At 43.9% G+C, this 19,763-nt stretch overlaps 1 protein-coding gene across 4 annotated transcripts in view; it reads left to right on the top strand.

Moving 5' to 3' along the window:
- glcci1a (glucocorticoid induced 1a) overlaps positions 1-8,746 on the top strand; it is a 34,090-nt gene extending 25,344 nt beyond the window's left edge. The window contains exons 4-8 of one of the 4 annotated variants that reach the window (XM_071543901.1): positions 2,888-3,055; positions 4,003-4,152; positions 4,306-4,516; positions 4,904-5,024; positions 5,132-8,746. In XM_071543901.1, coding sequence (XP_071400002.1) covers positions 2,888-3,055; positions 4,003-4,152; positions 4,306-4,516; positions 4,904-5,024; positions 5,132-5,450 — 969 coding nt within the window. In that variant the 3' untranslated portion in view covers positions 5,451-8,746. Of the gene's footprint in view, positions 1-2,884; positions 3,056-3,999; positions 4,153-4,305; positions 4,517-4,903; positions 5,025-5,131 lie in introns of all 4 variants that reach the window. The other 3 variants (XM_071543884.1, XM_071543892.1, XM_071543873.1) reach the window with 3 other exon arrangements.
- Positions 8,747-19,763: the final 11,017 nt, after the last annotated feature.

The following is a 19,763-nucleotide window of genomic DNA, read 5'->3' as shown; positions in this document are numbered from 1 at the left end:
ATCACTCAACATAGTGTATGCTAAAGTGTTAGCATGGAGTCTACTATCACTCAACATAGTGTATGCTAAAGTGTTAGCATGGAGTCTACTATGACTCAACATAGTGTATGCTAAAGTGTTAGCATGGAGTCTACTATCACTCAACATAGTGTATGCTAAAGTGTTAGCATGGAGTCTACTATGACTCAACATAGTGTATGCTAAAGTGTTAGCATGGAGTCTACTATGACTCAACATAGTGTATGCTAAAGTGTAAGCATGGAGCACCAGAGCCAGTGATCTACTGGGGACACATGGATGATTTTGGTGTCTTATGTTCTCAACACTCAGCGGCTAAATTGACCAATGGGACGATCTCCCAAAAATGTGATGTATTCCTTTCATGACCATTGAGCCCACAAGCTAACCCTGTAAAAGTGATGAAATAGTAGTTAATCAAACGCAGTCGACTGTATGACCTCCTGTTAGACCTCAGGCACAGTATGTGTGGCTTTATGTTGGTGCGACAGAAGCCTGCAGCCGGCATGGCCCTATCAGCCTCTCTCAGCTCCACCCTGCTGATATTCAGCAACGGCAGGGACGTGGCAGATAACGCTATCTCCCTCTTAACTACCCACTTCCCCTCTTTGCGATGGCCATAACCCACTGCAATTTATGGGCGGCCAGGCCCCCGGCCGACTCCCCTCCGCCTCCTGCAGCAGAGGGAACAATAACGGCCGGCCGGACGGCCGGCCGGACGGCGGCCCGGTCCTCGGTAATGTGTGCACAGGCACGTTACTGAGTTACAGAGGCAGGGCTGCAGAGGAGGAGAGGGAGCTGACACAGATGCCATAGATGTCAATAGACTAGAGACTGGGAGGAAGGGGAGAAGGGGGGGAGACCCCAGCGGTGCAGCTGCACTGAAGAACGACACCAGAGACGGTCTGCAGGGATGCATACACCAAGCAGAGAAAAGATAACAAGCCTCATCTGTCTGATCCTGCCCCCGTCTCTGATTGATAAACTGTCTGTCCTATGTTTTTATTGGCTAGCAGACTTATTTGCATGTCAGAGCAGGTGCACTGTGGTTTTTGCATTTAGTATTGATGGTTAAACCCCAAACTCAGTACCATAGCCTGAGACTACCTGTTTTGCAATAACTGGAGTACAGGTTTGGCTTGTGCTCCATATAGCATGATACTATCATGTTATAACAAGTGAGTGTCAGTGTTTTGTACGTTGTGAAAATGTCAGTAAGCCCTGTTTCGGTGTCGTTTGTTTGTTTGTCTGTTAGGATCAGGATTACGGAAAAACTACTGACCTGGTTTTCATGAAACTTGGTGGAAGGGTGTAGCATGGGCCAAGGAAGAACCCATTAAATTTTGGAGCGGATCCGGATCCGACTCACGAACAAGCAATAATAGCAGGAACCTTGGCGGGGGTCTGCGCTCTCCGAGTGCCCTTCTAGTTTTGTACCTGTTGCGTGGTGCACCTTCGTCATTTCAATCACATTCTCACTTAACTGACTTGCTGACGGATGACACTGCTGTACAAAGCGACACGTTCATCTGGTCTGCAGCTGCCACTGTCTGCACTCTCTGTGTTCTCAGCTCCCTACAGTCTTAATGTCACACCCTGACAGCGTGGCCTGCAGACTGCACCGTTTCCTGCACACAACCTGAGAAGCGAATGGCTTGAGTTAAGCCCGGGGAAACAAAAGCTTGCCGGTTTGCAGTGTGTAACCGGTTCCATGGCCAAAGAAAAGGGATCACATATCAGCTGTTTCAGACAGAGCCCTCTTTGATAAGTGCTCCACGTTGGACCATGTGTTTCCTTGGCCTGCTGTTGGAAAGGCCTGGGGAGAAGAGGGCCAGTTTAAGGACGGTCTTAGCTCGTGTAACGCACAGTGAAGGAACATGTACGGACATGTTCTGGGCTAGTGGTGTACAGTGGAGGAATGGAAATATCTCTATCTCTCTCTCTCTATTGTACCAAGACACATGAAGACCAAACACACAGGCATTTGACACCTATATCATTACAGAATTAACAGATATAACTGAAACTAGATTAAGTAGAGGAGGTTAATCACTTCATATTGTATAATCTGACTGTACCTCCTTTCAACGGTTTTCACAGGGATTTATGCAAATAAACACCACTATCTGTATCTTATATGACTGTGTCAACTTCATTTCCAAATTCAAAAGGACCCTGTGTGCTGATTATGTGATATTACCTATTAAATCTGTGACCTGCTAGTTATTCTCTGGCTCTGCCCAAGACACACACTACAGGAGCTCTACAACAGTGCATGTGATGCCTTCGTCATTTCTGCCAACATCACTGGAAACAGTGCCATCTGGTGGCTTTATGTTGGGGTAACAAAATACAACGTGTATTTAATCACCTGTTAAAGGAATAGTTCACCCAAAAATCAAAATTCTGTCATCATCTACTCACCCTCATGCCAAATGAGTTATATGGACAAACTTCACCTGTGTTTCAACTGGCATGCGGGTGAGTAGATGATGACAGAATTTTCATTTTTGGGTGAACTATTCCTTTAATATGGTTGGATGGAGGATTTTGGGGCACAGAATAAGTAAATATTTCTTTTGTAGCACAATGTTTATTGAACTGAAATACCTGGCATACAAATCCCATATATAATTACACATGCATTTTTAAACAAAAAAAAAACATCAATAATAATCAATCAATCCCTTCTCCTCCCTAAGTCTCCCTCCCACTTCTTATAAGAAAAGATCCACATAGAACATAAACAGGGGGGAAAAGTGCCTCCTGTACCTTTTTTTTTTGTAATAATTTAAATTTATAGTCATTTAATTTACTCATAATTTCCCCCCCACCCCACTACTCTCCTCCTCCCGTTGTCCTCCAGCAGATCGCCAAGCTCCGGCAGCAGCTCCAGCGCAGCAAACAAGGCGGCCGCCACAGCAAGGACAAGGACCGCCTCTCCCCCCTCCAGTGCAACACCATCAGCTACACCGGCCTCAGCAGCACCACCACCACCACCACCACCCCCTCCTCCGCCGCAGCCAGCCACGCTCAGGTGGGCCCCTCCGCCAGCCAGTCCTCCAGGGAGTAGAGTCCCTTTTTTAACGGAGATGTGAAATCTCAAAAAGAAACGTCTTAACATGACAGGGGCTTGTTTCGCAGCATGGTGGTGCTCATTAAAAAAATGGCAGCTGGTGATTAGCCATAAAAGCTGTTTTTTTAACTTGAATTAATGCTATGCTGACTTGTATGTATGGCATCATTTTGCATACGCAAGCCATATTGTGATATATATCGATATTGAAAAAAATCCTGGTTTCACTGTGTATATTATTTTAATACCAGGTGTAAATCGAATCCACAGGGTTCCTACGCAGGCCTGGAAAGTCTGGAAAAGTATTAAAAATGAATTTGGTCATTTCCAGGTCTTGAATAGTTTGGGAATTTGAAAAAAATGTCTGGAAAAGTATGGAAAATGTTGCGGTTCAGGTCCGATACACACATAATTCTAGCTTTTATGTTGTTGTAGAGCCACTTTGAGTCCACAGTTTTTGTTGATGTGAAGAATAATGTTCAGATAGAGGGACACTCTTATTACCCAGCCGCTGTCAGCAGGCATTATATCAAATACCCACCAAAATCAAATCCAGTCAAGAACATAGAGTCTGGGAAAAATATGGAATTTTAGTGTAGGAACCCTGCCAATCATCTCACATATTGTGATATTTGTCGCTGTGAAGAACAATCTTCATCTATACAGTGATATGACCTAGTTAGCAGGGGCAAGATGTCTATCTGCGTAAATCATATTGAACACCAGACAAAATCTTCAAAACAAATCAAGGTCTGGAAAAAGTATGGAATTTTTTAATTGAAAATGTGTAGGAACCCTGAATCCAGCTACGTCAGATCTAGACACAATCTATTGCCGGGTGGGGGGGGGGGGGGGGGGGGTCCACAGATTTCCTAACCCGAATGCCCTATGCGTCTGGATTGCAGCAGTTTTCCATGTCGAAGTCGGCCCAGATGCCGCTGTCCAACATCACAGTGCCAAAGCCCTCCATCTCCCGGGTGCCCAGTAGTATGGAGGGCATCAACCACGAGCTGGAGAAGGTCTTCATCAAAGACAATGGCGAGAAGGAGGAGCTGAAGGTGGGTTTATCTACCGTTTGAAGTCATTCTCAGAGTCATACATTCACTCTATCACTAGGTTTGGATTGAAGCTGCTGATAACTGATGTTTTGTGCCGATATTCACTATCTTTAAATGTAACAATTTTCATGACCGATTCATGACTCTCTGCAGGCTCTGGAGGTTCCCGACGGGCGGCGGGCACCCTTCCCCCCCCAGCAGCGCAGCAGCAGCACCCGGAGCGTCGACACCCAGACCCCCTCGGCACCCGGCCGGTCCAGCAGCTGCTCCAGCCTGTCGCCCTGCCCCTCGCCCGCCTGCCCACCGGGGTCCCACGACGGCAGCCCGTACTCCACAGACGACCTGCTGTACGACCGGGATAAAGGTAAAAAAAAAAAAAAGCAGCTTGTTGGAGGCCATGGAGAGATCGACTTTATATGTTCCGTTCCCAATTATCTTTCGATATTAGTCTCCATATGTTAGTGTGTTAGGTTTCTTGATATTAGGGTTAGACTGATAATCAGTTTGCTGATATAGCAAACTGTTTTTGGTCTTTTATTGGCTAGTCAACGTCATCCACCTCTGATATGATGGAGGTTCCTTTTTAACATTAGATGGTTGACCAGAGAAATTTTCAAAGAGGCAGAGGAAAAATCAAGCTGATTTTGTAATGAAAAATCTGTGTAATTTGTCTGCAGCCAAACAAATGTCCAGACTGGGTTCATGTTGTTAGACCAGTCCGGTCCTGATTATAAACCCTCTGTGTTCACAGACAGCGGAAGCAGCTCACCACTGCCCAAGTTCGCCTCCTCGCCCAAACCCAACAACAGCTACATGTTCAAGCGTGAGCCCCCAGAGGGCTGTGAGAAGATTAAAGCCTTTGAGGAGATGAGGTATGGACTGACATATACTCGTGTTCGATCTAAACGCCACAGCGCAGCCTATGGGAGGTGTGAAGAGCATTTATCCACATTGACGTTGCGCATGTTTTCCTCCGCAGCTCCAGGCAGTCCGCATCGGCGTCTGTCCCCCTCTTCTCCTGCCCCGACAAAAACAAGGTCAACTTCATCCCGACGGGCTCGGCGTTCTGCCCCGTCAAACTCCCCGGCGCCCTGCACCTCACCCCGGCCTCGGAGCCCGAGGAGGACGACCCGGAGGCGGGCCCCAGCACGGGGCCCCGGGGGGCCGCGTCATCGTACGGCGCCCCCACTCAGGTCTCCACCAGCACCAGCACAGACGACCCGCCGGAGGAGCCCGGCTCGCCCTCGCACACCTCAGAGACTGCAGCCTCCCCGACAGACAGCCTGGCCATCAGCTAGACCTGAGCAGAGCTGGCCTCTGCCCCGGGATTCACGCTAGCAGCCACCAACCATCAACCACCGACTGACCTACCGACACCTCCCTCCGCTCTGCCGGGGGAGCCTCCCTCTCTCTGTGCTGAACCCCCCCTTTCTCTCTCTGCATGACGTAGCAACAATGTCCTGAACAACCACCACCACCACCAACACCACAAAGACTAGCCACCTTAATGTTCTGTCCTGCATATTGTCTAAGCACTGTTCTTGGCAGGGATAGACCTGATGGTTCAGAGGTTATAATATGCCGGTATCTGAGGGAAGAATGGAATACTATGGATGGGGGGGGCATGCATTTTAAACTGGTAGTATGTTTATGATTAAATTATGTGTTGTGTTCTGTTTCAACATTCACAGTATGAATAAGCTCTCTATACATATATACACATATATCTCTATGAAAAGAAAGAAAAATGCTTGTTTAAAAAAAAAAAAAAAAAAAATTCCAAAACTGTGTATTGCTGTGTTATGTACCTAACAGGAAAAACAGCTGTACTATTCAGGATTATGTTTACACTATCCAGGTCACATTGTTGAACCCTCTCTGAAAAATGCAATGAAAAATAATTCGGGCAAAGGAAAAGACAAAAACGGCCACAATTGGTTGCACAGCGTCTGCATCTGGCCTCGCTTCAGGTATTTCACTCGGAGTCTATACTCAGGTAATTTGGAATGTATGTCCATACAAATATCTGCAGCTCGACGAAGCAGAACAGTTTCACTTAGCGATCGTTCATTCCTTCCCGTTGTTTTCGCATCTCTGGACTCTCCCGAAACATTCCCCGTTGGCACAGAGTTCAGTCTGAGGCGAGACTTGCGCTCGCTAGATGCAGAGGGTAAAGGGTTGAAGTAGACTGGGTCGGCATCCCCTGGTTGCCTTTTTGACTGGTGGTGAGGTACTCTATGGACCAGACACACTGTGACCGATAGCGTTTGTGGCTGTGTGTGTACTGATAGAAGCATGCTGGAGAGAGACTTGTATGACATGGTTGTCTATCTAATCTTATTTAGGCCTAATGACAATGTGTGGTTGGGTCTTCTGAGCGTCCCGTCTTAGCCTGCGGTACCGTTACATAAAGATACAGCCAAACTGAGAAGCATTTGGTTCTATTAAGGTGCAGATTTGGCATTTTAATGATGCAAGCATTTCTCAGAGGCAGAAATAATCTGATTGGTTGAGTTAAACCTCAATGGGTGGAGCCAAAGAATCAGTTTTTTTGGAGTGCTAGTTCGGTAACTGTGAACTTGAATGACAAAGAAGGAACTGTGATAAAATATAAACAACTTCTTTTTGTGGGGAAGTAACATTAGCCTAGGGCTGGGCAATATATCGATATTATATCGATATCGTGATATGAGACTAGATATTGTCTTAGATTTTGGATATCGTAATATCGTGATATGGCATAAGCGTTGTCTTTTCCTGGTTTTAAAGGCTGCATTACAGTAAAGTGATGTAATTTTCTGAACTTACCAGACTGTTGTAGCTGTTCTATTATTTGCCTTTACCCATTTAGTCATTATATCCACATTACTGATGATTATTTATCAAAAATCTCATTGTGTAAATATTTTGTGAAAGCACCAATAATCCCTACAATATTGTCGCAATATCGATATCAAGGTATTTGGTCAAAAATATTGTGATATTTGATTTTGTCCATATCGCCCAGCCCTACGTTAGACTGAAGCCCAGAGAAAAAGGCAAGGGTTAAGAGACGAAGCTAATATTATGAAGCGTAGCACTCTGCTACTAACTGAAAAACAGAAAATACAATATAGCCATACTAAGTTATCTATGTTAGCTAGTTAGCCTAGCTGACCTTCCAAGTTCAAACTAGCCATACTAGCCTATAGCTATCTAGGTAAGCTATTTAACTAGCCTGCTGACCTTCCAACATCATAAATGCCATGATCATGAATGAATGAAAAAAAAAAAAGAAGTCATCGTATTTAGACTTTTTAATTAATATTTTGACCAGAGTTGCCTCTTCCAAGTTTGCCAGTTAGCTAACTTGCGCTCTGAAAGCTCCCCCCATTGAGATTTAATTGAGCAGTGAGATTATTTCTGTCTGCAAAAAATGTTTGTAGAACTAAAACTCCAATCTGCCTTCAGGTGATGTCCAAACTAAGACTGTTCCGATAATGCAGATAAACATGAAGTTATTCCATTGAATGCATTCCATGAGATTTTAGCATCTAAGACATAAATAGACTCATTGATTCATTCCCAAAATATCTCACAGCCTTTTGATTGGTTGCTTTAAAAGACTAGCTACCAGGAGATCTGCAGCTGCAGATCTGGCAGCAGTTTAATCTTTTTGATGCACAGAAAAAAAATGTTCACACACCGGCCTGGCACCACAAAGCAAGAAAACCTCTTCCCTACATCTCATGTATTATTCTGTGCGAAACATCATCCTCTATAGGCTACTCTATAGGCTACACAACACTGTTAATTAAACATGACCATGCCCAAGTGTAAATGATCCACAATTTTCTTTTCCAAGTCAAGAGATAAACATAATCAAAAACATTTATTTTGATATCTTGTGTGCTCGTGGAATCCCTGTATTGACGCTCCATTCATATTTTGTATATATGTGGCTTTAAAACGAGGCTCAATGCAATGTTGTGGTTTCTTATTACATTTCAGCACCTTAATCAAGAGATATAGCTTATCCAGTGTCCTCCGTACATACGGCATTGGTAAACTAGATGTGTGCAATAATAGGAAAAAAAAGGTGTTGTCCTCCCGGATGTTGTCCGTTCTTCTTCGACACGTCCATCTCATCTCTTGCATTCCTTTGGTTTTGAGTATGGGGCTGGATCAGCATGTTGTTTGTTGCTAAAGCCATCAATCGATACAAAACCAGCACTAGAGTGACCAGAGCACATCACTGGCAGGTCAGAGTGTTCATCAACGTACTACATGATACGCCTCGTGTAACCTGCAGTGTCAACGTTCATGCACAATGGCAATAAAACTATTGGTTGTTTTGTCCACTTTTTAGTACTCTGAGTGTGTACAGCTGAAAAGGGAGTGAGAGTCCGTGAGCTTTTGTCTTTCGAATTTGTGAGCTTTGACTTCAGAATTTGTGAGCTCTTGACTTGCGAATTTGTGAGCTCTTGACTTGCGAATTTGTGAGCTTTGGACTTGCGAATTCGTGAGCTCTTCACTTGCGAGTTTGTGAGCTTTGGACTTGCGAATTTGTGAGCTTTGGCCTTGCGAATTCGTGTGCTCATGACTTGTGAATTTGTGAGCTTCGGACATGCGAATTTGTGAGCTTTGGACTTGCGAATTCGTGAGCTTTGGACTTGCGAATTCGTGAGCTTCGGACTTGCGAATTCGTGAGCTTCGGACTTGCGAATTCGTGAGCTCTTCACTTGCGAATTCATGAGCTTTGGACTTGCAAATTTGTGAACTCTTGACTTCTGAATTCGGGAGCTTTTGCCCTGCGAATCCGTGAGCTCGGGGGGGGGGGTGGGGGGGGGAGCGGAACAATCGTCACAAATATATGCCAAAACAACAACAGCACCAACAATGTCGCCATCTCCATGTTGTCGAGAGCTACCATACACAAAGACTCAACTTTTATTTTATTTTTTTTTTCCCCCCTGTGTACAGACACGCTCATGACGCTTGGAAAGAGCGGAACTCCTCTTTCACCTCTGTGTTTGTTGAAGCCACTGTCACAAGGTTTTCGCTTGTAAGTAACGTCAAGAAAACAGACTGAAACAAAGCCTTATAGCGTTTTTTTTTGGTTTCCCCTCGTAGGGCTCACCGCGCCCCCCTGCCCCTGCACAATGGCGTTTTTTATCGGCCTGTTCTAGCCGATGAGCTTGCTTAAGTACAGTGCATAGGTCCACCGGTGACGTCCGCTCACCGTACCGAGGCCGGGTTTCCCAGAAGCGCCTTGGCATCGTCTTCGGCCCGTTGGTTTTCAGTGGAGCTAAGGCTGCGGATACACTTGAGATCTAGTTCTAAAGATCAGATTTTATGGGATCACACTGTTGTGGCTATTGAAAATGGCTGTTATGCATCTCCTGCGGCTGGATTTATTCAACCAAGCGGCCATCAGTTCATTGCGGTTTTGAATTTTGAAGTTGAAATATTTTTTAAAATGCCCCTCCATGACCTTGCATGGAGCCACTTCTCTACAAACCAGTGTTAGCTTTTCAAAATCATGCAAGGAAATATTAGTTAGAATTGTATTTACGTCTTTCAACTGCCTTCTTCTTTTGGCCCCCAAAATTCATTGGCCTTTCCAGTGTTAAATATTATGTTTTCCCCACTCTCCGTTACGTTGCTTCTTATGTGTGAGGTTCCAATCACAATGCGATCCTGACCGCTTCCATATCTCGTTTTGAAGATCCCACAGCAGTATGAAAATGCTGGTATGATCAGATGATAAAAGTCCCATCGAAACCACAAGTGTAACCGCAGCTTGAGATCGTCGTAACGCTAACGTGTTTTTGGGAAACCCAGCCCAGATGCCACATTATGATTTATTGTTTTCTGTATCGGGATGGCCACGTGTGGCTGATTATTTTGTATTTTTCAACATAGAGATCTTGTGTCTTATTTAAATAAAGTTATTAGCAGAACCAAAGAGACGCCCTCTGGAATGTGTGAATGATAAATCCTGCAGCCCCGCAGTCCATGGGTGTTTCCATGAGGTCCAGGTAGGCCTGGTGGCTTCCTATAGGTTACATGAGGGTCATTTCAGCAAATCAGTTCATTCCCTCAACTGAAAGAAAGGCTGTGTGGCTCAGGATCGGGGTTGTTTGACATCAGACTCATTTTCTTGAACACTGTGCTTTGGGGTTGTCTGTGGTTGTGACAAGTGTGCCCTCCATTGGTGACAATCTGCAACTGCTGTACTGCTAAATTGCACTCCAGGCAATTCTACTTTGCCTGGCACCTACTGCCCAATAAATATTCCAACTGCGGTACTGACTGGAGATCAGATTCATCAATTGTTTCATTCCAAGAAACATGCTCTGATAGATCTGATTTACCCACCAGACACTTTGACCACACAATTTTAACATCAATATATCATCATCAAATGAATGTTGATACCTTGGTAGCCTCTATCCCGTACCAGTGGTATTGTTAGTGCTAGTGTACATTTCCCATAAGCCTCATTGCTTCTTGTCCCCCCCTCCCCCTCCCTGAAGAGGATCATAAGGACCCCTAATTTAGTCCACATTAGAGCCACAGTAGGACCCCCATTTGATGAGATTTTTTCTCTCTGACCCAAATCTGAGATATTTTTATTGTTAGATATGATTTTGTCCAGAATCCCATGACTATCTGTATTGTAGGTAGAGAGATAACAGTGAAGCTATGATCAAAATAGTCATTCTTCTACATTCTCTGATTATAACAATAACAATTCACCAACTTGCTGGCGACCCCCTGGGACCCCCTCAAGGACTCCTGGTGGTCCCCGGACCCCACGTTGAGAACCACTACCATACTGTGTGTAACTACAAACTACAGAAGTGCCATACATAAACCTACATGTCTATTAAACAAACAAGTGCTAAGATGAGAGAACTGAATGATGAAACCATTAGAATAAGCTTTATCCAAGGCCGGCGGTGGCTATAGGAAGGTGTGTCTTGCCCACCCAATCAAAGGTTAAGAATTTTTTTTTTTTTGTTCAGCCAATGGAAAAATAGCACAGAAAATACCAGTACTGTTTCTAACTTCTTTACGTTTTACGTTTATGAAAGACAATGTTAAAGTAAGGGATCATGTACAAAAACATAATCTATCTAAACATAATCTATATACATACATACATATATATGTATATATATATATATATATATGTAGTTACATTGAAGTTTGAGTATAGGCTTGAGTTAGTTGATTTAGTTGTTTTCTTTGTCACTTTTCAGTTTGAGTTTGAATAAGACTACCTTCTAGTTTTGTAAATATTGACTATGGTGAGAAGTCTCACTTGATTAGGTTTTAATTTTATTTGAGAACTAAGCTCATCCAATGAAAATAAATGTTATTGAGTTGATTATGTTAAAATCTGGATGGATTTTAGGGTAAATCACTCTGCCCTCCACTGACTCAAATCATAGGGTAGCAGCAAACTTAGAAATGCTGCTTCACGACCTCCCAATTTCCCTGCTTCAAATTGTTCTTTATAAATTAGAATAGAATAAAATAGAATAGAATACTACTTTATTAATCCCCATGGGGAAATGAATCTTCTGCATTTAACCCATTAACCCATTGTCCACCGGGACAGCGGTAGCAGATGCCTTGTCGACCGGGACAGAGATGACTGAAGCTCTGTCATCAGATTCATTTGCAGGTGAAGAGCTGTCACGAGAGAAATCCTGGACCTCTACGTCTTCTTCGCTGCTGGTTACACTGGGGATTGAGTTACAGGCCGAGTCCCGCAGTGTGCAGATGTTCATGGCCAGGGAAGAAGAAGTCCTTCAGGTGGCTCATAGTGATGAATTCATGCTGCAGAGCGTCGATGGGCGTGACTCCTCAGCATCAATTTCCAGCATCATTTGCAAGAGGTTTATGAATGCCCACATGTCCTCATGCTCAATCTCTTCTGCCTCCTCCTATGGGTAGAGGTATATCAAATCAGGGAGCCAATCCACCATGTGAGTCCTGCTCGCTCTGGACTTGATTCCAGTTTCGCTTTTAAACTCCTTTGGTGTCTGCAGCCTCCAGACGTCTGGGTCACGTTTGAAGTAGATGTCAGTATAGACACCGGCATCGAGCAGGTGCTGTTCAGGAAGTCCCTGCATCTCCACAATGATTCGTATTGCGTCATATTTGCTGCGTGAATCGTAGAGCTCAGTGCCCAGGAACATGTAGGCCATGACGCACCCGAGGGCCCACGTGTCTATGGCCTCGGTGACTGGGAGACCTCTGGAGACCTGTAGCAAAGCGCCTGAAAGGTTTCCCCAGGATTCACTTCCGAGGCAGGGATGGCCAGACCAAAGTCAATTTAATGGCTGGTCCACACAGTCCACCAGCATTACATTGTCTGGCTTTAGGTCTGCGTGGATCACACCTATTGATTTCAAAGCTGCAAAGGCCGTAGCCAGCTGCTTCGTAATCGGTCTAATTTCTTGGAGAGATAGGGGCTCGCCGTCTTGCTCCTTCATAAAATCATGCAGACTCTTGTCCAGCATTTCGAAGACGAGACAGGGGTGTCCTCGGTACACGAAACACTCCTGCCATCTGCATCCAAAATACTGACAATTCCCAGCATGGCCCACTCTCTATGGAAATCCAGCATGGCATCAGCCCCCTTCCTGAACCAGGTAGTCATGATATGATAAGAAAATAGTTCTTTCGAGCTGCTGTTGTGTCCAGACAAGTCACGGCTCTATCAAAGAAAACCATGCAGAGAGAGTATTCTGAGTTTTTGACATAAGATCAAGCAACAAACTGTGCTGAATTTAGTTCACAGATGATTGGACTCAGAAGTCACTTCAAGTATTGTACACAGCTGTTCATTTTTCTTCATCGCAGCAAACATCTGTAAAAACTCAGGTCTGTGAATTCAAAGCGGTTTCTCTCTCTCTCTCTCTCTCACACACACACACACTTTCAATGTCTCTCTTGCTCTCTCTGTCTCTGTTTCTCCCTCATTCTTTGGTAGAAGTTTGATATTTTTAGTTCTCTTTCGAAGAGTTTATCTCAAATTTACAAAGATGTTTTGCCAGCTACCTAAACCCACACAAGGTGCCCCTCAAAATCACTTTATTTATTGCAGAGCAAATTGGTTGTGTCAAGCTATAATTACTGCAATATCATGTTTATAATAAAGGGGAAATGAAAGAACCATGAATAGTGGTGATACCATTAGTTTTTCTATCTACTTTAGAACTTCTAGAAGAGCACTTATTATATACTTATACTTTTATACTTATACGTAATTTTGCATCAAGAGAAAGACCAAATAGGGGGTTGAGTCGAAATGAAGATGGAGGCAAGTCATCATTCATTTGCATAGGGAATGTAGGTCTTCTAGTTTTGATACTTGTAAGTGTGGTGTAGGGGATTTGCATCGAGTCGAGCACAGATTATAACACATACATACTTATGGCATAACTGAAGTGCATGTCAAACATACTGTAGCTTTACAACATGAAAGGGATATGCTGTAAGATTCCCTGCTATGTGTAATTTCATGGCTCAAATGTAAAGGAGCAGTGTATCTGCAGATCCTTACAAAGTCATCTCAATTTAAGCCCTTAAGTATTAAAATGGCCAGTTATTAGAGGTCTTATTTTTTCACCATGTAGTGACAGGTTTCTTAGTGCTGCATGTCCACTCTTAGATTAATCCAGAACAGGGTTAATAGTAAAATATGCATCTTAATATGCATTTTTCTTATTCTGCCCATTTATAGTTTCACAGCTTTCATTAGCTATGTTCAATCAGAAATAGGCTGTGTTTCTTTATTTGGGTTTTCAAATTGGTCTTAAATTCAATTCCATGTAGCAGAAACAATGAACAATGCATGATCTCACTTGTAGGACTGTATTTATCCAGCAGATGGCAGTATAGGACCACAAGGCAGATAGCTGAAGCTGAACAGCAATCCTCCTGCTGAGACCAAAATGTCTTCAGTATGTAGTGAAACGTGTAAATGGATGAAATAATCTACTGGATCTCTCACTAAGATCTGTCCAAGGTGTTCTCTCAATGGTGCCGCTTGCTGTCAGACAGACATTTCATGCGTGCCGTGCATTGCGTCTAATCATACACGGTGCAACACAATGCCATACAATTCACATCTCTTTATTGATGTGAAATTACAATATAAAATTGAAACATTTCCTTGCTTGACAGAGTGAATTTTACTTTTAAATGCGGCTTTTCCAAAGAGGAAACCGCAGTTGGCCCCGTTTCAACTCCGACTAATTGGCTTTGTCACAAACTCGATTCTCCCTGCTAATCTCAACCTCCCACCACATCCTAACTGGGCACATAGAACAAAGGTAAGACTCTTTTAAAATCAAATTACGGTGCAAAAAGCCTCTTGTAATCCTCTGTTTTCTAGCCTTCTTAGCAATGCTGCCGTTTCTCCATTCAGAAGCGGCTCCGTGCATAATGCTAATCCCTATTTATCAAAGCACAAAGATAATGCAACACATCGCTGTCTGCCTGCCAATACACACACACACACGTGACTGCATCAACTGTAGTCAAAGTTCGCCATGTGCATTTCCTGTTAACAAACACTCCGTCTTTGTCCATGGTGTTGGCTGTCATACAGGTTGCTTTGCCCTTCACTCTAATTCACACCCCAACCAATCAAGCCTCAAATTACTGGGTAGTTAGTGAGAGTTGGCCCCAATCAGGGCCCTCTCATCCAGCCAATCAGTCCTCGGCACATCAAGTCGGCGCTCTGAGGTTAAACACACACTTCCACACTTGTCCTCAAACGGCAGCTGAATAGGAATGTTTTTTTGTCGCTCTTCTGGTTGTCTGCTTTTGTAACGTGCAGATTTGCAAAAAAACGGATTGTAGTTTTAGTCATGCAAACATTTCTCAGAGGCAGAGCTGCTCTGGAGGCAAAAATAATCTCATTGGTCGAGTTAAACCTCAGTGGGCGGAGCTTAAGGACCAGTTTTTCGGAGCGCAAGTTAGCTAACTGGCAAACTTGAATGGCAAAGAAGGAATTTGGGTCAAAATAAAAATATAAATGGCAATGATTTTGTGTTTTCGTTCATTCTTGACCATGGCATTCATGATGTTGGAAGGTCAGCAGCTAGCTAACTAGTTTACTTAGATAGCTATAGGCTAGTATGGCTAGTTTGAACTTGAAGGTCATAGGCTAACTAGCTAACCTAGATAACTTAGTATGGATAGATTGCAAGTTTCAGTTGGTAGCAAGAACATTAGGCTTAATATTTGCTTCCTCCTCTCCTGCCCTTTTCACTGAGCTTCAGTCTAACATCACTTCTTGATTCACAGTACCACACAATGCGAGTGTACTCCTGTCTGCATCTTGCACATCTGTATTTCTAGTATTGCACCCCATGATTGCACCCTCGGTGTGCAGAGCATGTACTTCCTTTGTTTAGCCATCTTCTTCTTTGATTTAACAAATCTGTCCCTCAGCTTTTTCCATTTTCTGGTGCATTCTTGAGTATTGGATTGCAGAATTTTGCCGATTTCTCAACATTTCTAGATTTGCGAGGTGCATTTACAGACTCTCTGCAACCCTCTGAGGACGCTGCAGACAGCCTGTGTGGCTCTGCGACCACCATTTCCGCCAGGGTACAAATTAAGCATTGGCCAGAACTGCAGTTCCTTGGCCCAGCCCATTGAGGTTTAACCCGACCAATGAGATTATTTCTGCCTCCAGAGCAGCTCTGCCTCTGAGAAGTATTTGTAAGAACTATTTGTAAGAACTAAGAACTCCAATCTGCCATGAAGACAAAGGGCAGAAGATCAAGCACTGCGGTTTCAATACACCAGCGCATGGACGCTCACACGGAGAAAAAAAAACCCCATCAACATACTGTAGAGTTTCACCCCCCCATTTAAACGAGTTTATTCCCCGTGCGTGGCCATAGCTCTGTGAACTGTGTCTAATGTGTCAAATCTGTCAAATATTCACTACAATGCTGAAGGAGGCTTTTGTGAAGGGTGAGGAGCAGGCAGCCAGCTCGTCATCTCAGGAGACGGTGGCCGGCGGAGTGGACGGACTGTCAGATTCGGCTCTTTTGTGTGTCCGTCTCGTCTCGGGGGCCCATTGTGGAGGCTGGACAGGCCGATCCCACCTCGAGAATCCAGCCGTCCTCCCTGCCTTGTATGCGTGTCAGCCTTCCCCTTTCCCTAGGAGGGATTTCATTGTCCTCGTCCCCCACCCCCCCCTTTTCAAATCAGACGCCTTGAATGCTACACTGATCAAGGAAAAATAATCAACTGCCCTTTGTTTCAAGCCGCCGTTTCAACAGGAGAAAATAAACTTATGGTAATGAAGCCTTATCGTATGCGGCTCAGACGGCGGGTGTGATGTGATTTGCCTTCCAGTCCGCTGAAGCCGTCCAGCCGAGCCTCCCCGCCGCTAGCTGGGAGGCCCGCAGCCAGCTGACTCCGCTCCAGCACATTCTAATGCTCAAGTGTTGTCGCTTCTTGCACAGTTTCGCCCGGAAATCTGTGCTCTGAATCCTACCTGTGTTCTGCTGCAAGTTGTACAGATGTCGTGCGGGATGTTGAGGGAGTGTTGACACCAAAAACGAGAGCCATTGCAACCATCGATTTCATTCCAAGTAGGGTTAGACCGATATATTGGTTGCTGGGCTGATATTGGTCTTTTATTGAATATATGATATCAGTCACCTCTGATATAATGGAGGTTCCTCCCTGATCACAGCTGCAGAAAAACAGTGGAAAAAATGACATGAAGTTTGATTTTCTTTGCACATTTTATTGATTCATTTAAAGGAATAGTTCACCCAAAAATGAAAATTCTGTCATCGTCTACTCCCCCTCATGCCAGTTGAAACACAGGTGAAGTTTGTCCATATAACACACAGGGAGGTTGCAGCACAACTCCATAGCAGCCTTCTCCAAAACAACTGAAGTCAGTGGGGACCAGTTCTTCAGAGTTCCAAAAAGACCTACAGTATATTTACACCATCATTTAGTGCAAATCTTAACTACAGCTGATTGATTTGCAACAAATAATGGTGTATAGGTCTTTCTATTCACAGTGTGATTGTTTGGCTGTTTATGTTTTGGAACTCTAAAGAACAGGTCCCCATTGACTTCAGTTGTTTTGGAGAAGGCTGCTACCAAGTTGTGCTGGCAACCTCCCTGTGTGTTATATGGACTAACAAATTTCACCTGTATTTCAGAACAGAATTTTCATTTTTGGGTGAACTATTCCTTTAATTGCTCAGTGTTTTGTGTACATTTTTGTAAGTTACAGAAACTTACAAAAATGTACAAAAAACATTATGAATAGGTGAGATGGGTGACCATGTCTTAAGGAGCTGCTACCCATAAAAGAATTTCCTTAGTCTGGCTTTCAGTGGAGAGTTTTAGTGTCCCATGATGGTCCAACTGCTGTTTCAGAGGTTTTTACACCCTGACAAGAATACAATTCTGGGTGGAACATCTCGAAAGATCTTGAATATTGCCTCAAAATCCACCAGCAGCTTTGTTACAAAACAGCAGTATCGGCCTTCGAACACCCATATCGGTGGAATCCTCAGCTAGTTCCAAGCCGTTTCATCCTGTGACAGAGAAGACGATTCCTATTGTACGAGTGTCTGAGCACCTCTCCTTTCTCCGTCGTACGCGCCTCTGACAGCGGTCAAATTCGATGATGGATTAGAAGTCAGAACTGACTTTAACCCTCCCGTCGACTTTATCAGTCGCACGCCAAGTGGTGTGAAAACTGTTGAATGGGGAGAGGATAAAGATTGAGAGGAGGAAAGGGGTAAGACGATGATGTGTAAGAGACTGAATCCAATTCCTTTTCCAGCAACCTTATGAATACAGATGGTGCATTACCTCCAGCGGCTGCTTCCGCCTCATGTAGGGGCCGATGTAGGTTGAGGGCCCCCCGATCTTTGGTGTTTGAGAGCGACGACCCCCGGAAAAGGCCTCCATTTAAAAACGAAGCGCTTACAACAAATGCGAGATTACGCTCTCCGGGTGTGTACGGGAGCGAAACCTAGCAGGGAGGGAGATAAAGATGAGAACGTGTCGGGGGGGGAAATTACCGCGCACCTTTAACGCTATCGCCCCCCCCCCCCGCGCAGAGCTGGAGGTGAGAGATAGAAGAAGAAGTGTACTTCGCTGGGCAAAGAAGAACGACCTTTCAGAATATTGTACACAGGCGGCAGGAGGAGCGTCGGTATCTGTCCTCCGCACGGCGCTCGGCTTAAATGGGTGTTTTCCCTCACTGTCAGTCCGGTGGGTTTTGTGGTAAAGAGACCATGGGAGCAAAAAATCTGCATCAGTCCGGCTACTTTGAATGATATTAAAGTCATGATGATCAGGGGATATAGATTTCATTTTTTTTTTTTTTTTTTTCAATGGCCCTAAAAGGTGCTGAACAACATCATCTCTGGTTTTTAAATGTGCATGAAGCACAGCAGTGTAGCAATCAGGCAATATGATTCATTTGAGTCACCGACTTGCTTAAAGCAGCGTTCACACTGCAGCCGAAAGTGACACAGAGCGTGAACAGCAAAAAGCAACAAGGAGTCGCTTTTTTTTTTCAATTCTGATCCGATCCACGTGGATATGTGCCACAACATCTGGCCCTGAGGCATGTGACCCGCATGTGACTTTGAACGCTGGCATTGGAATTTGCCAGCGTCGCCATGACAACATGTAAATCTTCCAGCGTTCACCTGAGACAGCTGTCATAATGAAACATATAGGAGGCGCGCCTCATCGTATATAACCTTTCTTCTGGTTGGGTGCTCAGCCAAAAACTACAAATCACTGATCACAAATCATCCGACGGAGGCTTTTTCCTAAGTTTTGTCATATTATTTTTTTAATTATGTTTTATGGAGTTTGCTCATGGACTCAAAACTCTGAAATGTGTTGGAAACAAAAATGCATGTGACATCTTTTTTTGCTACTCTGCATTTTCTCTTCTCTTTTCCACATCGCTGTCAGTTCATATTGGCATCAGATATGAGTTACATCGTAGGATAAATATGCACAGTCATCCAAAGAAATCAGATTACATTGTACTTTATTGATCCCTAAGAAGTTCTCATGTCATGTTTACGGCCTTTTGAAAACAAAATACAGAAATAAAATCAGTTCAATAACAAAATAGAGGGAAATAAACAATACCAAAGGCATATATACAAATGTACAGAGACAAAAACAAATGCACATCAATAATAAAATATAGTGTCATCCCATTTGTCAGGAGTCTGAGTTAAAAAATATGATAGCAGATAGACAGAATTTTTCAGTGCCACAGACAGGAGAAATAAACTATTGCTGAAGATGCACTTCTGATGAATTAAAAAGTAGTGCAGAAGATGTTTACAATTTTGGAGAATCCTCTCAACTTTGGTGTCCATACGGCTCGGATTTCTTATTAGAATCTAGACCTGAAAACGCTACACACCACACTGCTGTAAAACAAAATAAATAAGAAGCATCTTATTACAGACATTGAACGATTTTTTTTTAGCTGTCTAAGAAAATATAGACGTGCTTTCTTGAAAATGTTGGAGTCTTCCTTCCAATCCAGTTTACTGTCAATAGTGACACCTAAATATTTG

The sequence above is a fragment of the Centroberyx affinis genome, unplaced genomic scaffold (genome assembly GCF_046629955.1).
Source record: "Centroberyx affinis isolate AG114_WGS23_722 - 3 ecotype Tasmania unplaced genomic scaffold, CSIRO-AGI_Caff_v1 ptg000241l_1, whole genome shotgun sequence".
Lineage (NCBI taxonomy): Eukaryota > Metazoa > Chordata > Actinopteri > Beryciformes > Berycidae > Centroberyx > Centroberyx affinis.
The sequence above is the reverse complement of the archived record's forward strand: the minus strand, read 5'-3'. Positions and strand labels throughout refer to the sequence as shown.